At 38.3% G+C, this 19823-nt stretch overlaps 1 protein-coding gene across 50 annotated transcripts in view; it reads right to left on the reverse strand.

Annotated features, from left to right (window-relative positions):
• The window catches only part of CFAP20DC (CFAP20 domain containing), a 282882-nt gene that overhangs the window by 53236 nt on the left and 209823 nt on the right, over positions 1–19823 (reverse strand). For all 50 annotated transcript variants that reach the window (XR_014823405.1, XR_014823403.1, XR_014823404.1 and 47 more), the window contains one exon: positions 11200–11261. Coding sequence is in view for 45 of the 50 variants with exons in the window: in XM_084988731.1 (XP_084844857.1) it covers positions 11200–11261 (62 nt within the window). In the remaining 5 variants the exon portion in view is untranslated. The remainder of the gene's footprint in view (positions 1–11199; positions 11262–19823) is intronic.

The following is a 19823-nucleotide window of genomic DNA, read 5'->3' on the forward strand; positions in this document are numbered from 1 at the left end:
CTAACCAGGGAAGTGGTGAAAGTAAAAAATGATGGTTTTGGTTTTATAAGCAAATCATTAAGAATTGACTCCAAAATATGATAAATGGTAGAAAACAACAACACTACATTTAGAGAAACTGTGTACATAGTTAATTAGGAAATCCTCTGTTGTGCTTTGGTCTAAGGAGGAATATTTGTTAAAAATCCGACTTAACTTGTTTTAAAATGATCCAAACTTAATCATATGAAGAGGAACATGACATACAAGTTTCTGTATTTAATTTTACTTATTTATACATTTTCTCCCTCTTGTGTTGGTGGGAAAAAAAGCTTAAGCAATAGAGGAGAAGCTCATCAGGCCGAGTCCCGACAATTGGAGAGAAAAGAAAAATGAAGCCCCTGTGATCAGTCCAGAGCAGTGCTTGTAGGTTATAGTGACAGGCCAGCTCGCCTCACTCAGGCCGGCTGAGCCAGCGGGAACCCAGGTCAGTGGTTATTAATCATTTGTCAAAGTCTGTAGGGATTCATCAGATAATTATAGTTAAAAGTGCATTTATATCACACAAACATGTGGCAAGGCTGTAGAGGATTCAAGCCCTTACACAATCTTCAATGACATTTTAAAAAACTACAGATAAGCGATAAATCATAAAGCAAACACTTTAGAAAGAAAACCATGCCGTCTATGACTGTTGAGGCAGTCTAGAATTATTTCCTATATTATTTCCATAAACATTTAGAACCTTAGAGAGCCTCTGACTACCTTCCATCCACCCCCTCCAATTTTCCAATGAGTTATAAAAACAGTAAGCACAATCATCATCTGAAATGAAAGACTGACTATCAACTTCATCCATATGAACGGACAACCAGAACATAATCACAGCTTACTTTATAAGACCCATTCCTGAACAAAAATATCTCGAGTGCTTCTGAAGAATCTACATAAACACATAAACAGATGTGCCTAAGGGACAGCTCTAAACCCCACAAACCAATAGATGGCATTTTAAAATAGATGATTTAGAGCTGTAAACAGCATCCATTTTGCTCAGTTTGGCAGCATGTAAGTTTACATGCTAGGAAACATTTCTCAACATGAATCAACTGTGAAATTGTTTCCTCCTGCCCAACACTCCTCTAAATTGAATTAGATTATGTTAGCCATATCTGCACCTTGTCATAGAGGCTGTCAGTGCCCCAAGAGGCAGTAGGGATGGACAATGCACGCAAGGTCCCCAGACTCTGAGATGCTGCCTAAATATTAGTCAGTAATGCTGGGCAAAAATAATGGTAGATATCACTCTCATGTCTACCAATGAAAAGGGAAATGGCTTTGTTGCAAATCTAGACACACATGGTGATATGACACGGTACCATGTTTTTTTCGATCCCTAGATTGTAAATTTCTCAGGAAATGATTACCACTGTATCCCAGGTGTATATCTTAGGCCCCTAGGTTTCTGGAATAGTTGCAGATATTTCACTGAAGCTAAAGTGGCCATTTCACCTTCCAAAGGGAACCATAATGCTCTCCTCTCAATTGACCTGCATACATACACGTCCTCCATCCCATCACGTTTGCATTACCTTGATCACAATCACATTTAATTTAGAAAATCAACAGCCTACTTGTCTCTCCTGTACTGTTCAGAGCCTTTGCACACCAAGCTTTCAACAAGATTCAGGCTTGATGCTTGTTTATCCAAGGAGGGTAGACTGAGAGACTTATCTTTCCACTTCTTTTTTTTTTTTTAAATATTCACTACCTGTATCTTTTAACTTTGAAGTCTAATTTCAAAGTCCTATATTTTAGGGTCTAAATCATGAGATGCTATTTATTAGAAATACAATAAATATAAATCTTAAGAAGAATCATAGCTTTAAATTTTAAGTTAAATTACATGTATTAATTACATTTATCCATTTTTATATGATCTATGCTGACCTCATAATTTTATCATCTTCTTTATTTATGGTCCAATAATGCCTTTCTGCCAATTCTCCAAGCTGCTGGATTTATGAGCCAAAAGCCAAGCCACATAATCCATAGGTTTTTTGAATAACTATATAATAATTTTCTAGGAAACTGGTGGATAACCCACTGGAAGATAGGAATGGGGGCATTTTATTTTTGGCTCTAAAATTTGGCTTTAATTTTATTATGTAAAAATGTAAAATAATTTTCCCAAATGAATATTTAATTGGTTAAATAAAATATGCTGTCTGTTTAGTTGGTGAATTTTCTTATATTCTATCTTTGGGAATCACATTGTAAAAGAGATCATTAAAATTATATACTACCACATCAAAACATTAATTAATTAATCAATCCAATATTATGAGGTATGTTTTCTATATAGGGCCACTATTGAAAACCAATTCAATAGTGGAATTGGTTTTCATGTGTAAAGTCTATAATAAGTCTAAAGTCACAGAATCATATGTCTGGAAGTGATCTCAGAGTGCTTGTGACTCAAATTCTTTCCTTTATACATGAAGGTGTTCTTATTGTTAGAGGAAGTCTAAACAGATTGAAAGGCTTGTCTGAGATCATATACTGGGTTAGTAGCAGGAGCAGGATGAAAATTAGGTTCCCCTTTTCCTTTTATTGAAACAAAATGCTCCACTTCCTTTTTTTGGGGGGGGGGTGCTGCCCCTGCGGCATATGGAAGTTCCCAGGCTAGGGGTTGAAATGGAGCCGTAGCTGCTGGCCTATGTCACAGTCGAAACAATGCCAGATCTGAGCCATGTCTGTGACCTACACTGCAGCTTGTCACAATGCTGGATCCTTTTACCCACTGAGCGAGGCCAGGGACTGAACCTGCACCTTAATGTATCTTAGTCAGGTTCTTGACCCGCTGAACCACAATGGGAACTCCAAAATGCTCTACTTTCTAACATCACTTTCTAATCACTTTCATTTATTTAGTCTACAAGTCCTGACTTTCTTATAATTTGGACCAAAGTTGGATTTCCAGTTACCTTGAAGTTTATTCATATATAGATAAAGAGTTTGGTGGTCAACTCTAGATGAGCTGAAGAATATTTGAATACCTTTTTAAAAACACTGAAATTATAATCTCAACTTTCAACTCCTTATTAAATCTATTTATGATAGTGACAATTCCCCTAACATGTAAGAATGACTGGATCAAGTGTATAGAGCAGGAACACTCAAGAGGTTACTAATGAAGAATATTTACTCCAATTATATCATTAATATTCTGTCTAGTCACTTATTTTTTATTTTATTTTTTTTGTCTTTTCCAGGGCCACACCCACAGCATATGGAGGTTCCCAGGCTATGTCTAGTCACTTATGATGGAGCATGATAACGTGAGAAAAAAGAATGTATATGTGTATGTGTAACTGGGTCACCATGCTGTACAGTAGGAAAAAAAAACTGTATTGGGGCAGTCCTGTAAACCATGTGGTTTCACATGGCTTCGTTGGCTCTTTATTGCTGAAAGGACCAGCCTGCCTGCTTCCCTGCTTTTCTAGTTCCTAGTTTCAGGCCCCTCCTAAGGTCTGGCTGCTCTTGGCTTCCAGGACACAGGCCTGTATTCCTACGTAACAAGTCTCTCCTGTCTATCTCTCTCTCCCTTTCTCTTCTTCTTCTCTCTCTCTTTAATACTAGCTAAATTGATTTTGGTATGTTCAACCTGTGAGTCTTAATTTAGACATTATGTAATGGATATCACAATCTGGAGTCAGGGCTACAGAGCTACTGTTGGGGTTCTGGTCCATTCCATGGGATGACACACAGTATAGGTGAGAGAGATTGATAGACAATGAGATGCATTTAGATAACGAGAAGCATTATGATAACTATGATTCTGGGGGTTAAGGTCAAGATAAACTGATTTTCAGGAAATTTTTAGTATTTAATAAATTGTAATAAAGTGATAATTCATCTATACTGATTAAATATCTTATTTAGCTATTTTTTATTTTATTTATTTTTTTGAAAACTTTATTTCCTCTTTGTTACCAAAATTCTTTTCATTTTCTTTTTTAATGTTTTTTTATTACTCAAATGAATTTATGACATCTATAGTTGTATAATGATCATAACAACCCAATTTCACAGGATTTCCATCCCATAACACAAGCACATCCCCCCACCCCCCAAACTATCTCCTCTGGAGACCGTAAGTTTTTCAATGTGTATGAGTCAGCATCTGTTCTGCAAAGAAGTTCAGGCTGTCCTTTTTTTAAATTCCACATGTCAGTAAAAAAATTTGATGTTGGTGTCTCATTGTATGGCTGACTTCACTTAGTATGATAGTTTCTAGGTCCAGCCATGTTGCTAAAAATGCTGGTATTTTGTTCCTTTTAATGGCTGAGTAATAGTCCATTGTGTATATGTACCACCTCTTCTTGATCCACTCCTCTGTTGATGGACATTTAGGTTGTTTCCATGTCTTGGCTATTGTAAATAGTGCTGCAATGAACACTGGAGTACATGTGTCTTTGCGAGTTGTGGTTTTCTCTGGATAGATGCCCAGGAGTGGGATTGCTAGATCAAATGGTAGTTCTACGTTTAGTTTTCTGAGGAATCTCCATCCTGTTTTCCACAGTGGTTGCACCAACTGACAATCCCACCAACAGTGGAATAGGGTTCGTTTTTCTCCACACCCTCTCAAGCACTTACTGTTTGTAGCCTTTTGGATGATGGCCATTCTGGCTGGTTTAAGGTGGTACCTCATAGTGGTTTTGATTTGCATTTCTCTAATAATGAGTGATGTTGAACATACTTTCCTGTGTTTTTTGGCCATCTGCATGTCTCCTTTGGAGAACTGTCTGTTTAGATCTTCTGCCCATTTTTTGATGGGGTTTTTTGTTTTTTTGGTATGGAGCTACAGAAGGTGTTTATAAATTTTGGAGATGAATCCCTTGTCAGTCGATTCATTTGCAAAGATTTTCTCCCATTCTGTGGGTTGTCTTTTTGTGTTGTTTAGGGTTTCCTTTGCTGTGCAGAAACATTTAAGTTTCATTAGGTCCCATTTGTTTATTTTTGTTTTTACTGTCATTACTCTAAGAGGTGGATCTGAGATGTTGCTGTCATTTATGTCAGAGAGTGTTTGGCCTATGTTTTCCTCTAAGAGTTTGATAGTGTCTGCTCTTATATCTAGGTCTTTAATCCATTTGGAGTTGATTTTTGTGTATGGTGTTAGGGAGTGTTCTCATTTCATTCTTTTCCATGTGCCTGTCCCATTTTTCCAGCATCACTGATTGAACAAGCTGTCTTTTCTCCATTGTATATTCTTGGCTCCTTTGTCATAGATGAGTTGGCTGTAGGTGTGTGGGTTGGATTCTGGGCTTTCTATCCTGTTCCACTGATCTATATTTCTGCTTTGTGCCAGTACCATATGGTTTTGATGATTGTTGCTTTGTAGTACAGCCTGAAGTCCGGGAGCCTGATTCCTCCAGCTCCATTTTTCTTTTTCAGGATGTCTTTGGCTATTCTGGGTCTTTTGTGCTTCCAAACAAACTTTAACATACTTTGTTTGAGTACTGTGAAAAATGTCCTTGGTAATTTGTTAGGGATTGCACTGAATCTGTACATTGCCTTAGGCAGTATAGTCGTTTTTTTTTTTTTTTTTTGGTCTTTTTGCTATTTCTTGGGCCGCTCCCGCGGCATATGGAGGTTCCCAGGCTAGGGGTTGAATCGGAGCTGCAGCCTCTGGCCTACGCCAGAGCCACAGCAAAGCGGGATCTGAGCCGTGTCTGCAACCTACACCACAGCTCACGGCAACGCCATCGTTAACCCACTGAGCAAGGGCGGGGACCGAACCCACAACCTCATGGTCCCTAGTCAGATTCGTTAACCACTGCGCCACAACGGGAACTCCAAGTATAGTCGTTTTGATAATATTAACTCTTCCAATCCATGAGCATGGTATATCTTTCCATCTATTTGTGTCATCTTTGATTTCTTTCATCAGTGTCTTCTAGTTTTCAGAGTACAGGTCTTTTGTCTCTTTAGGTAGGTTTACTCCTAGGTATTTTATTCTTTTGGAGGCAATGGTAAACGGGATTGCTTCCCTAATTTCTCTTTCTACTCTTTCATTGTTAGTATACAGAAATGCCGTCAATTTCTGTGTATTGATTTTGTATCCTGCAACTTTGCCAAATTCACGGATGAGCTCTAACAGTTTTATGGTAGAGTCTTTAGGATTCTCTAGGCATAGTATCATGTCATCTGCAAATAGTGATAGTTTTACTTTTTCCTTTCCAATTTGGATTCTTTTTATTTCTTTGACTTCTCTGATTGCTGTGGCTAGGACTTCCAAAACTATGTTGAAGAGTAGTGGCAAGAGTGGACATCATTGTCTTGTTCCTGATCTCAGTGGGAATTCTTTCAGCTTTTCACCATTGAGAATAATGTTCGCTGTGGGTTTGTCATCTATGGCCTTTATTATGTTGAGGTAGGTTCCCTCTATGCCCACTTTCTGAAGGGTTTTTATCAGAAATGGGTATTGGATTTTGTCAAAGGCTTTTTCCGTGGCTACTGAGAAGATCATAATATGGTTTTTATTCTTCAGTTTGTTAATGTGGTGTATCACACTGATGGATTTGTGGATATTGAAGAACTCTTGCATCCCTGGGATAAATCCCACTTGATCATGACGTACAATCCTTTGATTGTATTGTTGGATGTGGCTGGCTAGGATTTTGTTCATGATTTTTGCATCGATGTTCATCAGTGACATTGGTCTGTAGTTTTCTTTTTTTGTGGTATCTTTGTCTGGTTTTGGTATCAGGATGATGGTGGCCTCATAGAATGAGTTTGGGAGTGTCCCTTCCTCTTCAATTTTTTGAAATAGTTTCAGAAGGATAGGTATTAGCTCTTCTCTAAATGTTTGATAGAATTCGTCTGTGAAGCCATCTGATCCTGGACTTTTGTTGGTTAGAAGTTTTTTAATCACAGTTTCAATTTCAGTTCTTGTGATTGGTCCACTCATCTTTTCTATTTTGACTTGGTTTAGTCTTGGAAGATTGTATTTTTCTAAGAATTTGTCCATTTCTTCTACGTTTTCCGTTTTATTGGCGTATAGTTGCAAGTAGTAGTTTCTTATGATCCTTTGTATTTCAGTGATGTCCGTTGTTACTTCTCCCTTTTCATTTCTAATTTTATTGATTTGAGTCCTCTCTCTTTTTTGCTTGATAAGTCTGGCTAAGGGTTTATCAATGTTGTTGATCTTTTCCAAGAACCAGCTTTTCGTTTCATTGATCTTTTCTATGGTTTTCTTGGTTTCTGTTTCATTGATTTCTGCTTGATCTTTATGACTTCTTTCCCTCTAGTAACTTTAGGTCTTGTCTGTTCTTCTCTCTCGAGCTGCTTTAGATGTAAAGTTAGCTTGTTTATTTGAGCTTTTCCTTGTTTCCTGAGGTGGGCTTGTATTGCTATAAACTTACCACTTAGATCGGCTTTTGCTGCATGCCATAGGTTTTGGAGTGTCATATATTTGTTGTCACTTGCTGCTAGATATTTTTTAATTTCCTCTTTGATTTCTTCAGTGATCCATTGGTGGTTTAGTAGCATGTTTTTTTAGTTTCCACGTGTTTGTGTTTTTTGCAGATTTTTTTCTTTTTGTTGATTTCCACTAGTATAGCGTTGTGGTCGGAAAAGAGGCTTGATATGATTTCAATTTTCTTAAAGTTACTGAGGTTGGATTTGTAGCCCAGGATGTGATCATTCTTAGAGAATGTTCCATGTGCACTTGAGAAGAATGTGTATTCTGTTGCTTTTGGATGGAATGTCCTATAAACATCTATTAAGCCCATCTGGTTTAATGCATCATTCAGGGCCTGTGTTTCCTTATTGATTTTCTGTCTGGCTGATCTTTTCATTGCTGTAAGTGGGGTGTTCAAGTCCCCCACTATTATTGTGTTATTGTCTATTTGTCCTTTTAAGGTTGTTAGTAGTTGCCTTACATATTGTGGTGAACCTATGTTGGGTGCATAGATATTTAAAATTGCTATATCTTCTTGGATTGATCCTTTGATCATTATGTAATGACATTCTTTGTCCCTTAAAATATTCTTCATTTTAAATTCTATTTTGCCTGATATGAATATTGCTACTCCAGCTTTCTTTTGATCCACGTTTGTGTGAAATATTTTCTTCCATCCTCTCACTTTCAATTTGCATGTGTCCCTAGAAGTGAAGTGGGTCTCTTGAATACAGCATATATATGGATCTTGTTTTTGTATCCATTCAGCCAGTCTATGTCTTTTGGTTGGGGGGGTTTAGTCCATTAACATTTAAGGTAATTATTGCTATGTATGTTCTTATTGCCATTTTATTAATTGATTTGGATTTGTTTTTGTTGCTCTTTTTTCTTTCCTCCTTCTCTTGTTCTTTTCTGCCTATAGAAGTTCCTTTAGTATTTGTTGTAAGGCTGGTTTAGTATTGATGAATTCTCTTAGCTTTTGATTATCTGTGAAGGTTTTGATTTCTCCTTCAAATCTGAATGAGAGCCTTGCTGGGTAGAGTAATCTTGGTTGGAGGTTTTTTCCTTTCATCACGTTAAGTATATCATGCCACTCCCTTCTGGCCTGCAGAGTTTCTGCTGAAAAATCTGCTGATAATCTTATTGGGGTTCCCTTGTATGTTATTTGTTTCTTTTCCCTAGCTGCTTTCAAGATTTTCTCTTTGTCTTTAATTTTGGTCAGTTTGCTTAATATGTGTCTTGGGGTGTTCCTCCTTGGGTTTATTTTATATGGTACTCATTGTGCTTCCTGGATTTGAGTGAGTGGTTCCTTTCCCATGTTAGGGAAGTTTTCGGCTATTATCTCTTGGAATATTTTTTCTGTCCCCTTCTCTCTCTCTTCTCCTTCTGGTACCCCTATAATACGGATGTTGGTGCATTGAACGTCGTCCCAGAGTTCTCTGCGACTCTCTTCATTTGTTTTCAATCTTTTTTCTCTTTTCTGTTCTGCATCTGTAATTTCCATTAATTTGTCCTCCACCTCGCTTATTCGTTCTCTGCCTCCTGTATTCTGCTGTTGGATGCGTCTAGTGAATTAATATTTTATTTCAGTATTGTATTTTGCATCTCTTCTTGTTTAAGTTTTATATCTTGTATCTCTTTGCTCAGTGTTTCCTGTAAGTTATCCATTTTTGCCTCCAGTTTATTTCCAATGTCTTGCATCTTCTTCAGCATCAACAGTCTAAAGTCTTTTTCCTGGAGGCTGAGAATCTCCTCCTCGCTTAGCTGATTTTCTGGGGTTCTTCCTTTCTCCCTCATCTGAGTTATAGTTCTCTGTCTTTTCATTTTTATAGGTTTTTGGTGTGGTGACCTTTTTATAGATAACAGAGGTGTAGCCTCTCTTCCTTCTGGTGTCTGCCCCTCTTGTGGCCCAAGTCAGTGTGGGGGCTTGCTGTAGGCTTCCTGATGGGAGGGACTGATGCCTGCCCACTGGTAGGTGGAGCCGATTCTAATCCCTCTGGTGGGTGGGGCTTAGTCTCTGGATGGGATTAGAGGCAGCTGTGTGCCTGAGGGATCTTTAGGCAGCCTGTTTACTGAGGGGTGGGGCTGTGACTCTACCTGGATTGTTGTTTGGCCTGGGGCTTCTCAGTGCTGACTGATGGGTGGGGCCAGATTTTCCCAAAATGGCCACCTCCAGAGAAAGGCACTGCTGCTGAATATTCCTGAGAGCTTTGCCTCCAATGTCCTTCCCTCACAACAAGCCACATTCACCCCTGTTTTCCCAGGATGTCCTCCAAGAACTGCAGTCAGGTTTGACCCAGATTCCTATGGAGACTTTGCTTTGCCCTGGGACCTGGTGCACATGAACGTCTGTGAGCGCCTTTTAAGAATGGGGTCTCTGTTTCCCCCAGTCCCGTGGAGCTCCTGCGCACAAGCCCCACTGGCCTTCAATGCCAGGTGCTCCAGGGGCTCTTTCTCCCAGTGCCAGATCCCCACACGTGAGAGTTTGATGTGGGGCTCAGAACTCTCACTCCTGTAGGTGAGTGTCTGTGAACCAGTTAGTTTTCAGTCTGGGTCTTCCCACCTGGGAGGTATGGGGTTGTTTATATCGTGAAATCACCCCTCCTACCTCTTGATGTGGTCTTTGTCTTCTGGAGTGGGATATCTTTTTTAATGTTTCTGGTCCATTTGGGTGAAGATTGCTCAGCCTTTAGTTGTGAATTTTGTTGTTTTTAGGAGAGAAGTTGAGCCTCAGTCCTTCTATTCAGCCATCTTAATCCCATCTTTTATTTAGGTATTTTTTAGAAAGCAATATAATATCATATATATTTCAAAGCTCTAATTCAAGTTTACTTGTCTCTAATGAGCCTAAAATAATGAGGTTTTTGTATATTAAGAAATGACTTGTATGTTAATGACTTTTTTTGAAATAAAATAATTTCGGAGTTATGAACTTTGAAAGTATGAAAAAAGAGAATGGCCATTTGAATACATATAAGCTTATCGCGATAAATGTAAAGGCACCGGGCAATACAAAAAAGATTCATGCCTAAAATGCACTAAACATCAAATACCTATTAAAATGAAATACCTATGCAAACAGAATAATGCTAACATTTAAAGTGAATTTGCTGGAGTTCCCGTCGTGGCGCAGTGGTTAACGAATCCGACTAGGAACCATGAGGTTGCGGGTTCGGTTCCCTGCCCTTGCTCAGTGGGTTAACGATCCGGCGTTGCCGTGAGCTGTGGTGTAGGTTGCAGACGCGGCTCGGATCCCGCGTTGCTGTGGCTCTGGCGTAGGCCGGTGGCTACAGCTCCGATTAGACCCCTAGCCTGGGAACCTCCATATGCCGTGGGAGCGGCCCAAGAAATAGCAATAATAACAACAACAACAACAACAAAAAAAAAAGACAAAAAAAAAAAAAAAAAAGTGAATTTGCTAGGTGCCAAGAACTATGCTAAGAATTTTCTGTGTATTTGTACATGTGATCTTTCTCCAAAGTACTCTGAGGGAATTATTATGCCTGGATTACTTTGATTTAAATGATTTTCTCAAAGTTCCATAGCTAGTAAAAGGCAGGAGTGCTATTGAAACCCAGTTAGACTGCACTGCATGACACCAGAGTCTGAATGAGAAATGTAGAGTGCACTAAAACTTCTAAAGAAAAGAACTTGGGAAGCTCTGTGGATGTTTAGAAAATAACTGCATGAAACCAAGAAAAGTACACAATTCCTAAATAACCTTTTAAGAAATTTAGCTTATTAATAATTCTTACCGGGGGTTAGAAGGAGAAGGTGGATTCATTTCCTTCTGATAGTGGCGACCCTGGTTGACAGGCTGAAAAAGACAAAACATTTATGAGGTACTAAATCAGCATAATGCTCTTTACATATACTTTCACATGCACTCCCATTACTGTAATTTTTTTTTTCTAAAAAACAATCTGAAAGTAGGGGCTGGTTTGTCTTGCAAAGAGTCAAAGGTTATTTGGAAGATGTAGCAAATAATAAAGTAGTATATGTGAGAAAACACAGGTTATTCGAATGGCTAGTCATTGGACTAGATCGCATCTACTGTGTAATTCAGGCTCATGTATGGAATCCTCCCTGAGGAATTTTTATGCTGTTAACATTGGTTGATATCTCCAGATACAACAACACAAAAATAGTGTGGAACTAATGCCACATGGCAAGTATTAGCAATAACTCAGAGACCCAAATACATAGGATATATACATTTTTATCTCCATGTCATTAAGTTTGCAAGAATGACTTCTATTTTTATTAATGGAATTACAAATGTAAATCTTGGGTCAAGGTGGTCATTTTCTCCGAGTGTGTAATAAAAGCTCAAGCATTTTCAGAGAACGCAAAAAAGTAATGCCAATATCTAACAAAAATGTAAGATCTCAATTTTCCCCTCCACAAGAAATCTTTAAGTTACTGTCTTTTTCAAAACATAGCTAAACAACTACATCCCATGTAAGTCTTAAACACTTGCCTCTAACGGAACTTAGTATTTTTCCTTTGTTCTATAAAGGGAGAAAATTCCATTATATTTGATAGAAGTTCTCTATTTGAACATCACCTCAAAGTATGTGGTTATTCAGCAACCATGTAATTCTAATATGAAAATCATTTTTAACATTCTCATTTTATTATAATCTGGAATTTGGGATATATTTTTGAATTGCATTTAAAGGGCTTCAGTTACTTCCTTACCCAATGGAGTTGTTTTTATGGTTTCCTCAGCCATAATGTGGCCCCGGAGCGCTGATCCCAACCAAAGAAAACAATATAGAAGTGACACCTATACATAAAAGGCACTTATCCCTTATTTCCACATACTCCTTATTTAATATGGGTACTAAAATATTAATGACATGGGTGATGGGAATTCTTTAAACAGTCTTCCTCTATAAATAATCTCTTGGAAGTGTTCCTTTAATTTAAATCAAACACCCTGTCTGATAATCACAGTCACTTAGCCTGACTATCTGTGATGTACCATGAATTTAAAGTACTCAGATACTTTGGTAATTGAACCAATATCAATGCATCACCATTTCAGTAATAAGAAAAAACAGCTGAGAGAACAGTGGAAGGAAAAACATGTCATAAGACATATTTGATCTCACTGGGGAAATAAGACTTCTAGCAATTTGCAAGTGAAATTTAGTTTTATGATTTAGGCTTTATAATTTCATAGCAAAAAAGGAATTAGCAACTAAAGGGTCTAACAGGTTCTCTAGACCAAATCACAGTGGCGCAGAAATGCTCCCAATAATACATTCATTGGTATTCGTTCAGTATTTCAGCTGTACTTAGGCCTCCACAGAATGGACCTCTGCCTATTTATTTTCAGAGACATTTAAATAACTTTCTAAGCATTACAGTCCTGATATTCAGGAAAATTTCCATTTTCTTAATTTTATACTATTAATTCTAGTTATATTTTACTGAATTACTACAACTGACTTACTCCATCCTTGGGAGAATAGAACTGCTTACAAAATCCTATTTTGCTTGTATTTCGGTTTTCACTTAGATTACACAGACTGGCCCTTCCACATTTACCCATGTTTATATAAAACAGATCCAATGATACAAGAAGTGAAAAAGAACATTATCAATAAAAGACTCACATTCAAATTATTTGTAAGTGTTAGAAAGTAGAAAAATAACAGGTAGAAACTTTTTGAAGTAGTAAGAACTCCTAACATGGATAGAAAGGTAAACAAAATAATTCAGTTAAGTAATTGTAGGGTAGTGGAACTCAGTCTGAATACCCAATTTCTTAACTTAATTTTTAGTACTGAAAACGAATTACTAAGTTGTTACCCCAAGCATTTTATTCAATAACCAACTTAAATTTAATAATAGCACATCATGGCAAGAGCACTCTGACTCACACATGTAACTGCTATAAAGTGACTCATGAACCCTGACTACTAATGACTCTGTTGGGGAAGGATGCAAGTCTTGCTCTGGAGTGGGTACCACACAAAATTGGATGGCCCCAGTTCCCTTTCTCTGTACATGTCTTCTAATTTCATGTCAGACTCAGGGCCAGGAAGGGATTACGGCAATGATGCAGCTAAAAAGCTCCCTTAAGATATTTCAATTCCCATAACTTTGCTTTGATGCTTCGAGAGGGCAGAGCTTTCATTTGGATGAGGTCTTTTTGTTTTTCCAGGCCCAAATCAGCATAAATGTGTGTGTGTCTAATGGTTTCTAAAAACTCTCTAAACATGGTGGGGTAGAGCTTTAAGATACTTCAATTCCCATAATTTTGCTTTGATGCTTTGAGAGGGCACAGCTTTCACTTGGATGAGGTCTTTTTGTTTTTCCAGGCCCAAATCAACATAAATGTGTGTGTGCCTAATGGTTTTTAAAAACTCTCTGAACATAGTGGCGTGGAGGTAGTGGGAAAACATAGATGGGGTGTCTGAGACCAGATATCCCCATCCACAAATGGAATAGATACATTTCTGTACACATGCAGCAATAAACCTATTTCTACTATTTCTAGATAGGTATTTTCAGAGGCATTTAAATAACTTGCTAAGCGGTCAATGAAAGCACCAGTTAAAAAAATAAAAGTGATTTTTTTGGATTTTGGATTCAGCCATATTTAGAGAATTCCGTAAGAAGAAGTAAAAGAATAATAACCAACACCTACAAATAACTATGGCAGAAATAATAAAAGCAGTAACTAATATTTATTAAGCACTTACTCTGGGTTAAATCCTTCACAGCTATTATCTCACTTTATCCTCATAGCAATTCTATGAAATAGATAGGATTAGCAACTCCATCTAACAGAGGAGGAAATTCAGACACTGGGTGCTTACCCAAGGTCATGCCAGTCAGAAAACAGAGGGCCAAAATTTGAACCCATGTGGTCTGATTCCACAGTTTACTCTCTTAACCAGTAAGTTACAGTGCTTAGTGCAGCTCAGTGGTTCAGGGAAAGTGGTGAATACATAAGTTTTTGAATAACAAAAATGACAAACACAGTTCAGTTAATGATAGGAACAAAAGTGCTCCTGAAATACATTTGTTTGAGATATACAAGACTATTTCCTTACCATAAATTCATTTGATTTCATTCTTATGACATGTCACTATATATTTAAAATTAAAGAAGTTTTGCTACACTACTAAATTTGGGACAGCATGAGGTATAACAGACAATACTCTAAGAATGAGAAAAGCTTTTTCATGGAGTGATTTTCATTGTCACTAAACAAAGAACAACTCACATATTTCAATATTTTCTCCTGACTGCACAGATATTATGCTGACTCTAATATTAGTTTTCATACATCATTTTTTTTTGCTTGTTTGTTTTTTGTTTTGTAGGGCCGCATCTGCAGCATTTGGAAGTTCCCAGTCAAGGGGCTGAATTGGAGCTGCAGCTGCTGGCCCACACCACAGCTCACTGCAATGCCAGATCCTTAACACACTGAGTGAGGCCAGGGATCGAATCTGCATCCTCATGGATATTAGCTGGTTTCATTACCGCTGAGCCGCAAGGGGCACTCCTAGTTTTTGTGCATTATTTCTACACTGTTATAAAGATCAGCTGCTCAACTGATTTATCTGTAGCTTAGCACCGTCAACTACTTACCTTTTTAGTTCAGGAGGATTAAAAGAAAACTCATTATACCCAAATAGAGCTGAGAAGTTAATGAATCTGAGATCAGAGCAAATTAAGACCTAGTAACTATAAAGAGCCTGAAATGCCAACATGCTATATATTGGACACACAGCAGCTGGTGATCTTCCTGTAAAAAACACTGATGTGCTGATGAGCCAAGAAAGAACAGATCCTAGAAACTTGGGACCTTGTCCTTTTGGTGGTGCTGTTGCTATGCTAGACTAGTGTTGGGAAAACCACACTCATGTGAAACTAACCGCCACTGAGAGCAAGAAGCTTCGCTTTTCCAGGATCAAGCTGCTAGAAATTTTGGGGTGAGGGAGAGAAGTGAAAGCTAAATAAAAGTAAAGGAGATAAGATGAAGCTGCCCATGTTAAAAGGTAAAGGCAATATTTTTTGGTTGTTATGTAAAATCTATGAAAATGGCAAAAATATTGCAAGGCTAATCAGGATCATAAATAACTTGTCCGAGAACCTCACCATATCCTTGTGATTTTATGAAGTGCACTTTGCCTTGTTTTTCTCCAAATATTACGCTCTGCAGTGTGCCATGTTGATGGATGTATATGAGGATGCTTTGTTTGTTTTAACAAACTGAGGAAACCTATGTGCTCAATTGATATTAAGTTACAGGAATTGTTAACCTGGAGAAATAACGGCTTCAGAGCATCAGCTTACAGGTGATGGCATGTACATGAGGCCTGCTTTTCCTAAATCTAGGTTAGAGGTGGGACAGAGAAATATGAAATATTGAAATAATGAGTTTATTTGTAAAGCTCTGGGGGTCAGTCTGGATTTTAATGGTTAAGCTTACATCAAAACAAACACAACAGAACCTCTGCCCACCTTACGGCCCCTCAGTGGTCCTAAAAAGGGAAAATGTCCCAGAAATCTTTTCTGATCACTCAGGGGCCCACTGAGGGGAACACCACTGGGGGAGCAGCAGATGACTGTTAGCATGAGCTTACTTTTTCAGGTGCTGGGCACCTGGAGTCCGTGTATTCCTTCAATTCCGACCAGGCCAACGGGAGGAAGGGTCTTTACTATTTCCACTTTACAGATGATCATGGCAGCAAGTGGCATGGTTTGAGCCCAGGTTGGCTGAAGTACATTCTAAATTCTTTTGGTCATTACTTCAAGCTGTTTCCACTAACAGCCATTCCTCTTTCTTAAAAAGAACACCGCCCCTCCCCCGCTCCCCCAAAAAACCCCACACACTTCAAGACATGGTTTTATGCTATTGTCAATAAAAATCCTTCACCAAAATAAAATTCACTTAAGAATCTATTATAGCCAACTCCTAGCTCTCTTCCTAGGACTGCCTAGAGCCCAGTTTTTGAATAAATCTCATGAGGGCTTCTCCTAACAGAACCTTCCAAAATTGATTACTTGTAGCCTGGTTTCCACAGAAGTTGTAGAAGTATTGTTTTAATTGAATTTGGTTCTAAGTTAGAGACTTTGAAAAATCTGTCTGTCAAAGGCCAATGGATTTCTCAGTGGGCTTGATTTATTTAGCAAGAGATGCCTACAAAAGCCAATTTGCTATGAGAAATATGGTTACATTTAATTACACTTTTAAATGACTAATTTATTATATCTAAACACCTTTTAAACAGTACATATTACTCTGAATTGTACAGATGCTGAGGAAAGCTTAGAAATCAAAGCTTGTAGTAAACACAATAGATTTCACTAAAGACTCTTCATTTTGCTCTGTGTAGGCTTCCTGGTTTGACTGCAATGTATGTTAAGTCATTAGGTAAGGATGCTAAACTAAATGTGACCTGCCTAAGTCTCCTTATAACTGTTGATCATCAAGCCCTGACCAGAGGGAGACTTTCCCTTTGTGTGTATATTTAAAATCCATTTATCAAATCTTGAATGTAAAATATTACCTGTATCATTAAGAATTTATTTAAGCAAAGCACAGCTTATGTTTATTTTAGAATTTTGATAAAATGACCTTATTTTAGAGGAAAAAGGACTCTTTTAATATTACTGATTGATTTATTCAACCAGTGACTAAAAACCAGCAGTGATGGAGGGTGACCTCATGCCAGGCTCTGTGCTCAGCATAGGCCTGTCTTTAAACAGCTCACAACCAGGCCTGGAGGATACTGGTGGCAACGGTTACCTGATGTGGTAAATGCATTGAGTCTGAAGATAATGGGAACCACAGAAGGAAGAAAACAGTTCTGTGCAGAAGGGAGGGTTTTGTGATGAAGTTACATTTACATTGGGCCTTGGAAAACAAGGAGAGAAGAGGGATGGAAGGTCTCTAGCAAGAGGAAAGGGTATGGCCAATGGTATCAGTGACATGATTTGGACAAAAAGCATGACAGTGATGGGCAAGCTGCACAGTGTAGCTAGAGTATGGAGCAGTGTTGTTGGGTGGGGGTGGGTACTGATTATGAGAGAAGCAAAAATTCATTTCAACTCCTGTTCAAGGTGATGGAGAAACAAAGACACGAAGAAGAGGTTAACTTGTTAAAGTAGAGAATTAACTCTCTTTCATTTCAGAACTTAGAGTTCTGTTCCTCTTCTTTCTACAAAATGAGATTGCACTCATTTTTGAACTCTGGCTTAACTGTAGCCTTCTCTGTGAAAGTATCTCTGAAAATGACAGGTAGAATTAACTGCTCCCTCTTGTGTGTTCCCTTCATTCTACTATCACTCACTAACCTGACTTAGTGAGCTGTCTACCTCCGATGTGGTAAACATGTCAAGGCTGGTAAAGTCTTATTTGTATCCCCAGCATATTGTACCACTCAAACAAACAAACAAACAAAAACAAAAACAAAAAACCTGTGAAATAAATTAATAGGGGACAGATAAGCTGGGTTGTGGTGAGAGTTATGATGTAGATATTCCTGGCTCTATTGGCAGGAAGGAAGGTATGTCTTTTAATGAGAAGGGTTAAAGGCTTTAGAACTAAATCTTAAGGGATGATCAAGTACAAGGTACAAAGATATGTGCAGAGTCCCTTTAGGGAATTACAAAAGGGATTAAAGCATGGAGTGAAAGGTGTGGAGCAGTATGAGCCTGGAGAGGGAGGGAGGTCTCAGACTGAAATAGAGCAGGATCCCCTGGGGCCTTCCCAGGAAAGATTTTCCCCTTCCCATGTCTTTCACCTGCCTTTTGTCTTCAGAAAAAGTCTAGTCGAAGAGTAAATTTAACCCCAGAAGTGAAGAGATGCAAAAAACAAAAGGAAAAACAGTCAAATGGGACAGAATAATAACAGTTTTGGTCAGTCAACAAACAAAGTCAGGCACCTTTAGTTTCTCCTCAAAGGGTATAGATAATATTTTGAGCCATAGCCTTTGAGCTGTTTTGTAGATACTTCCCACCAGGTGGAAGATGCTAGCTACGTGATGACCAGACTATAGCCATGACATAAGCTGCCACCATTCTAAGAACTGGGAACTAAGCCTAGAAGTGAGGACTAACTGTACTTAGAGCAATCAAGATGACGCTGATCAGATCACTGCATGACCAATTTTAAGATGATTGTTAGAGCTGACGGTGCTGTTCTGCATGTGGCCTCTCGCCACCACCTATAAAAGCTCTTGCCCCCTGATCAGCAGCAGGGAGTTGGCCTTTGGACATGAGTCTGCCTTCTTCCCTAGCTGCTGGTCTCCTGAATAAAGCAACCTTTCCTTTCTAACATTTGCCTCTAGAGTATTGGCTTTTGAGTGGGGAGCAGCTGGACCTGAGTTTGATAACAAGATCATAAGAAGTCCTACATGTCAAACTAAAGAGGCAATGGGGAGTTATGAAAGGGCTTTATGCAGGGAAGAGATAAGACCACATCTGGGCTTTAGAAAGATCATGAGTATGAATAATAATGATGATAATAATGAAAACTAACTTTAATTTAGTAAATGCTTATTACAGATACAGTGCCAAGTGCTTTACAAGGGCACAGCCTGGATCTGAACCTTGGCGATTTGACTTCAGAGCCAATGCTCCTAACCATCTGGCTATGGTGCCTGGACTGAGAATTCCCAGTTCCCCTGGTATTTGGAAACTGCTGAAGGAATTTGGATAAAAAATAAAGTTCCAAGCTAAGGTATTAGATAGAGAGGGTTATGAGGTAAAAAAGAAAGAGGATTCTTAGGATTTGGAGACCAAATGGGTATGGGAAATGAAGGAGTGGCGGCAGTGTGGTGAGCATCAGTGGGAGGAGGACTGTGCCACCACTGAGATACAAGAAAAACAGTATATCACTGTGATAAAGTTATATCTTCTTTCATTTCTTCTTTTTCACTGTCCTTGTACAAATTCTAAAGAGACAGTCATGAGCTCTCAGAAAGACCATAGTGGTTCTTGTAAATTGCTCTATTTAAACTCTATATGAGGAAAAAGATGCAGAGTTCATTAAGGAATGCAATTTTCCATTTGGTGATAGTTCCAATATTGAAACAGACTGAATTTGATGCAATAATAAGCATATCTTATGAATACCAAAGTTAGGCTTTTCAATTATTTTCTCTGTCTAAAAAATAGACTGTTTTCAATTTCTCATTTGGTCAAATAGAGAGGTTATTAAGTTTATTACCAATGGTTATTTTTGGCTGCATACTTTTAGAGCGAAGCCGTTGTCATGCATAAGGACTTCAGCCCTTGCCAGGACAGGACAGTGATGAGGACACGGTATCCAGGGCAACCAAGAGTTCAGCCTTTTCAGTCCATAAATAATCATTTCCCAGCTTGCCCTTTGTGATATTGGGTCTCTGA

This window comes from Sus scrofa, chromosome 13, assembly GCF_054392235.1.
Source record: "Sus scrofa isolate SSC_HxYL_T2T_F1_AM1 chromosome 13, Sscrofa_HxYL_maternal_Yorkshire_Landrace_v2.0, whole genome shotgun sequence".
NCBI lineage: Eukaryota > Metazoa > Chordata > Mammalia > Artiodactyla > Suidae > Sus > Sus scrofa.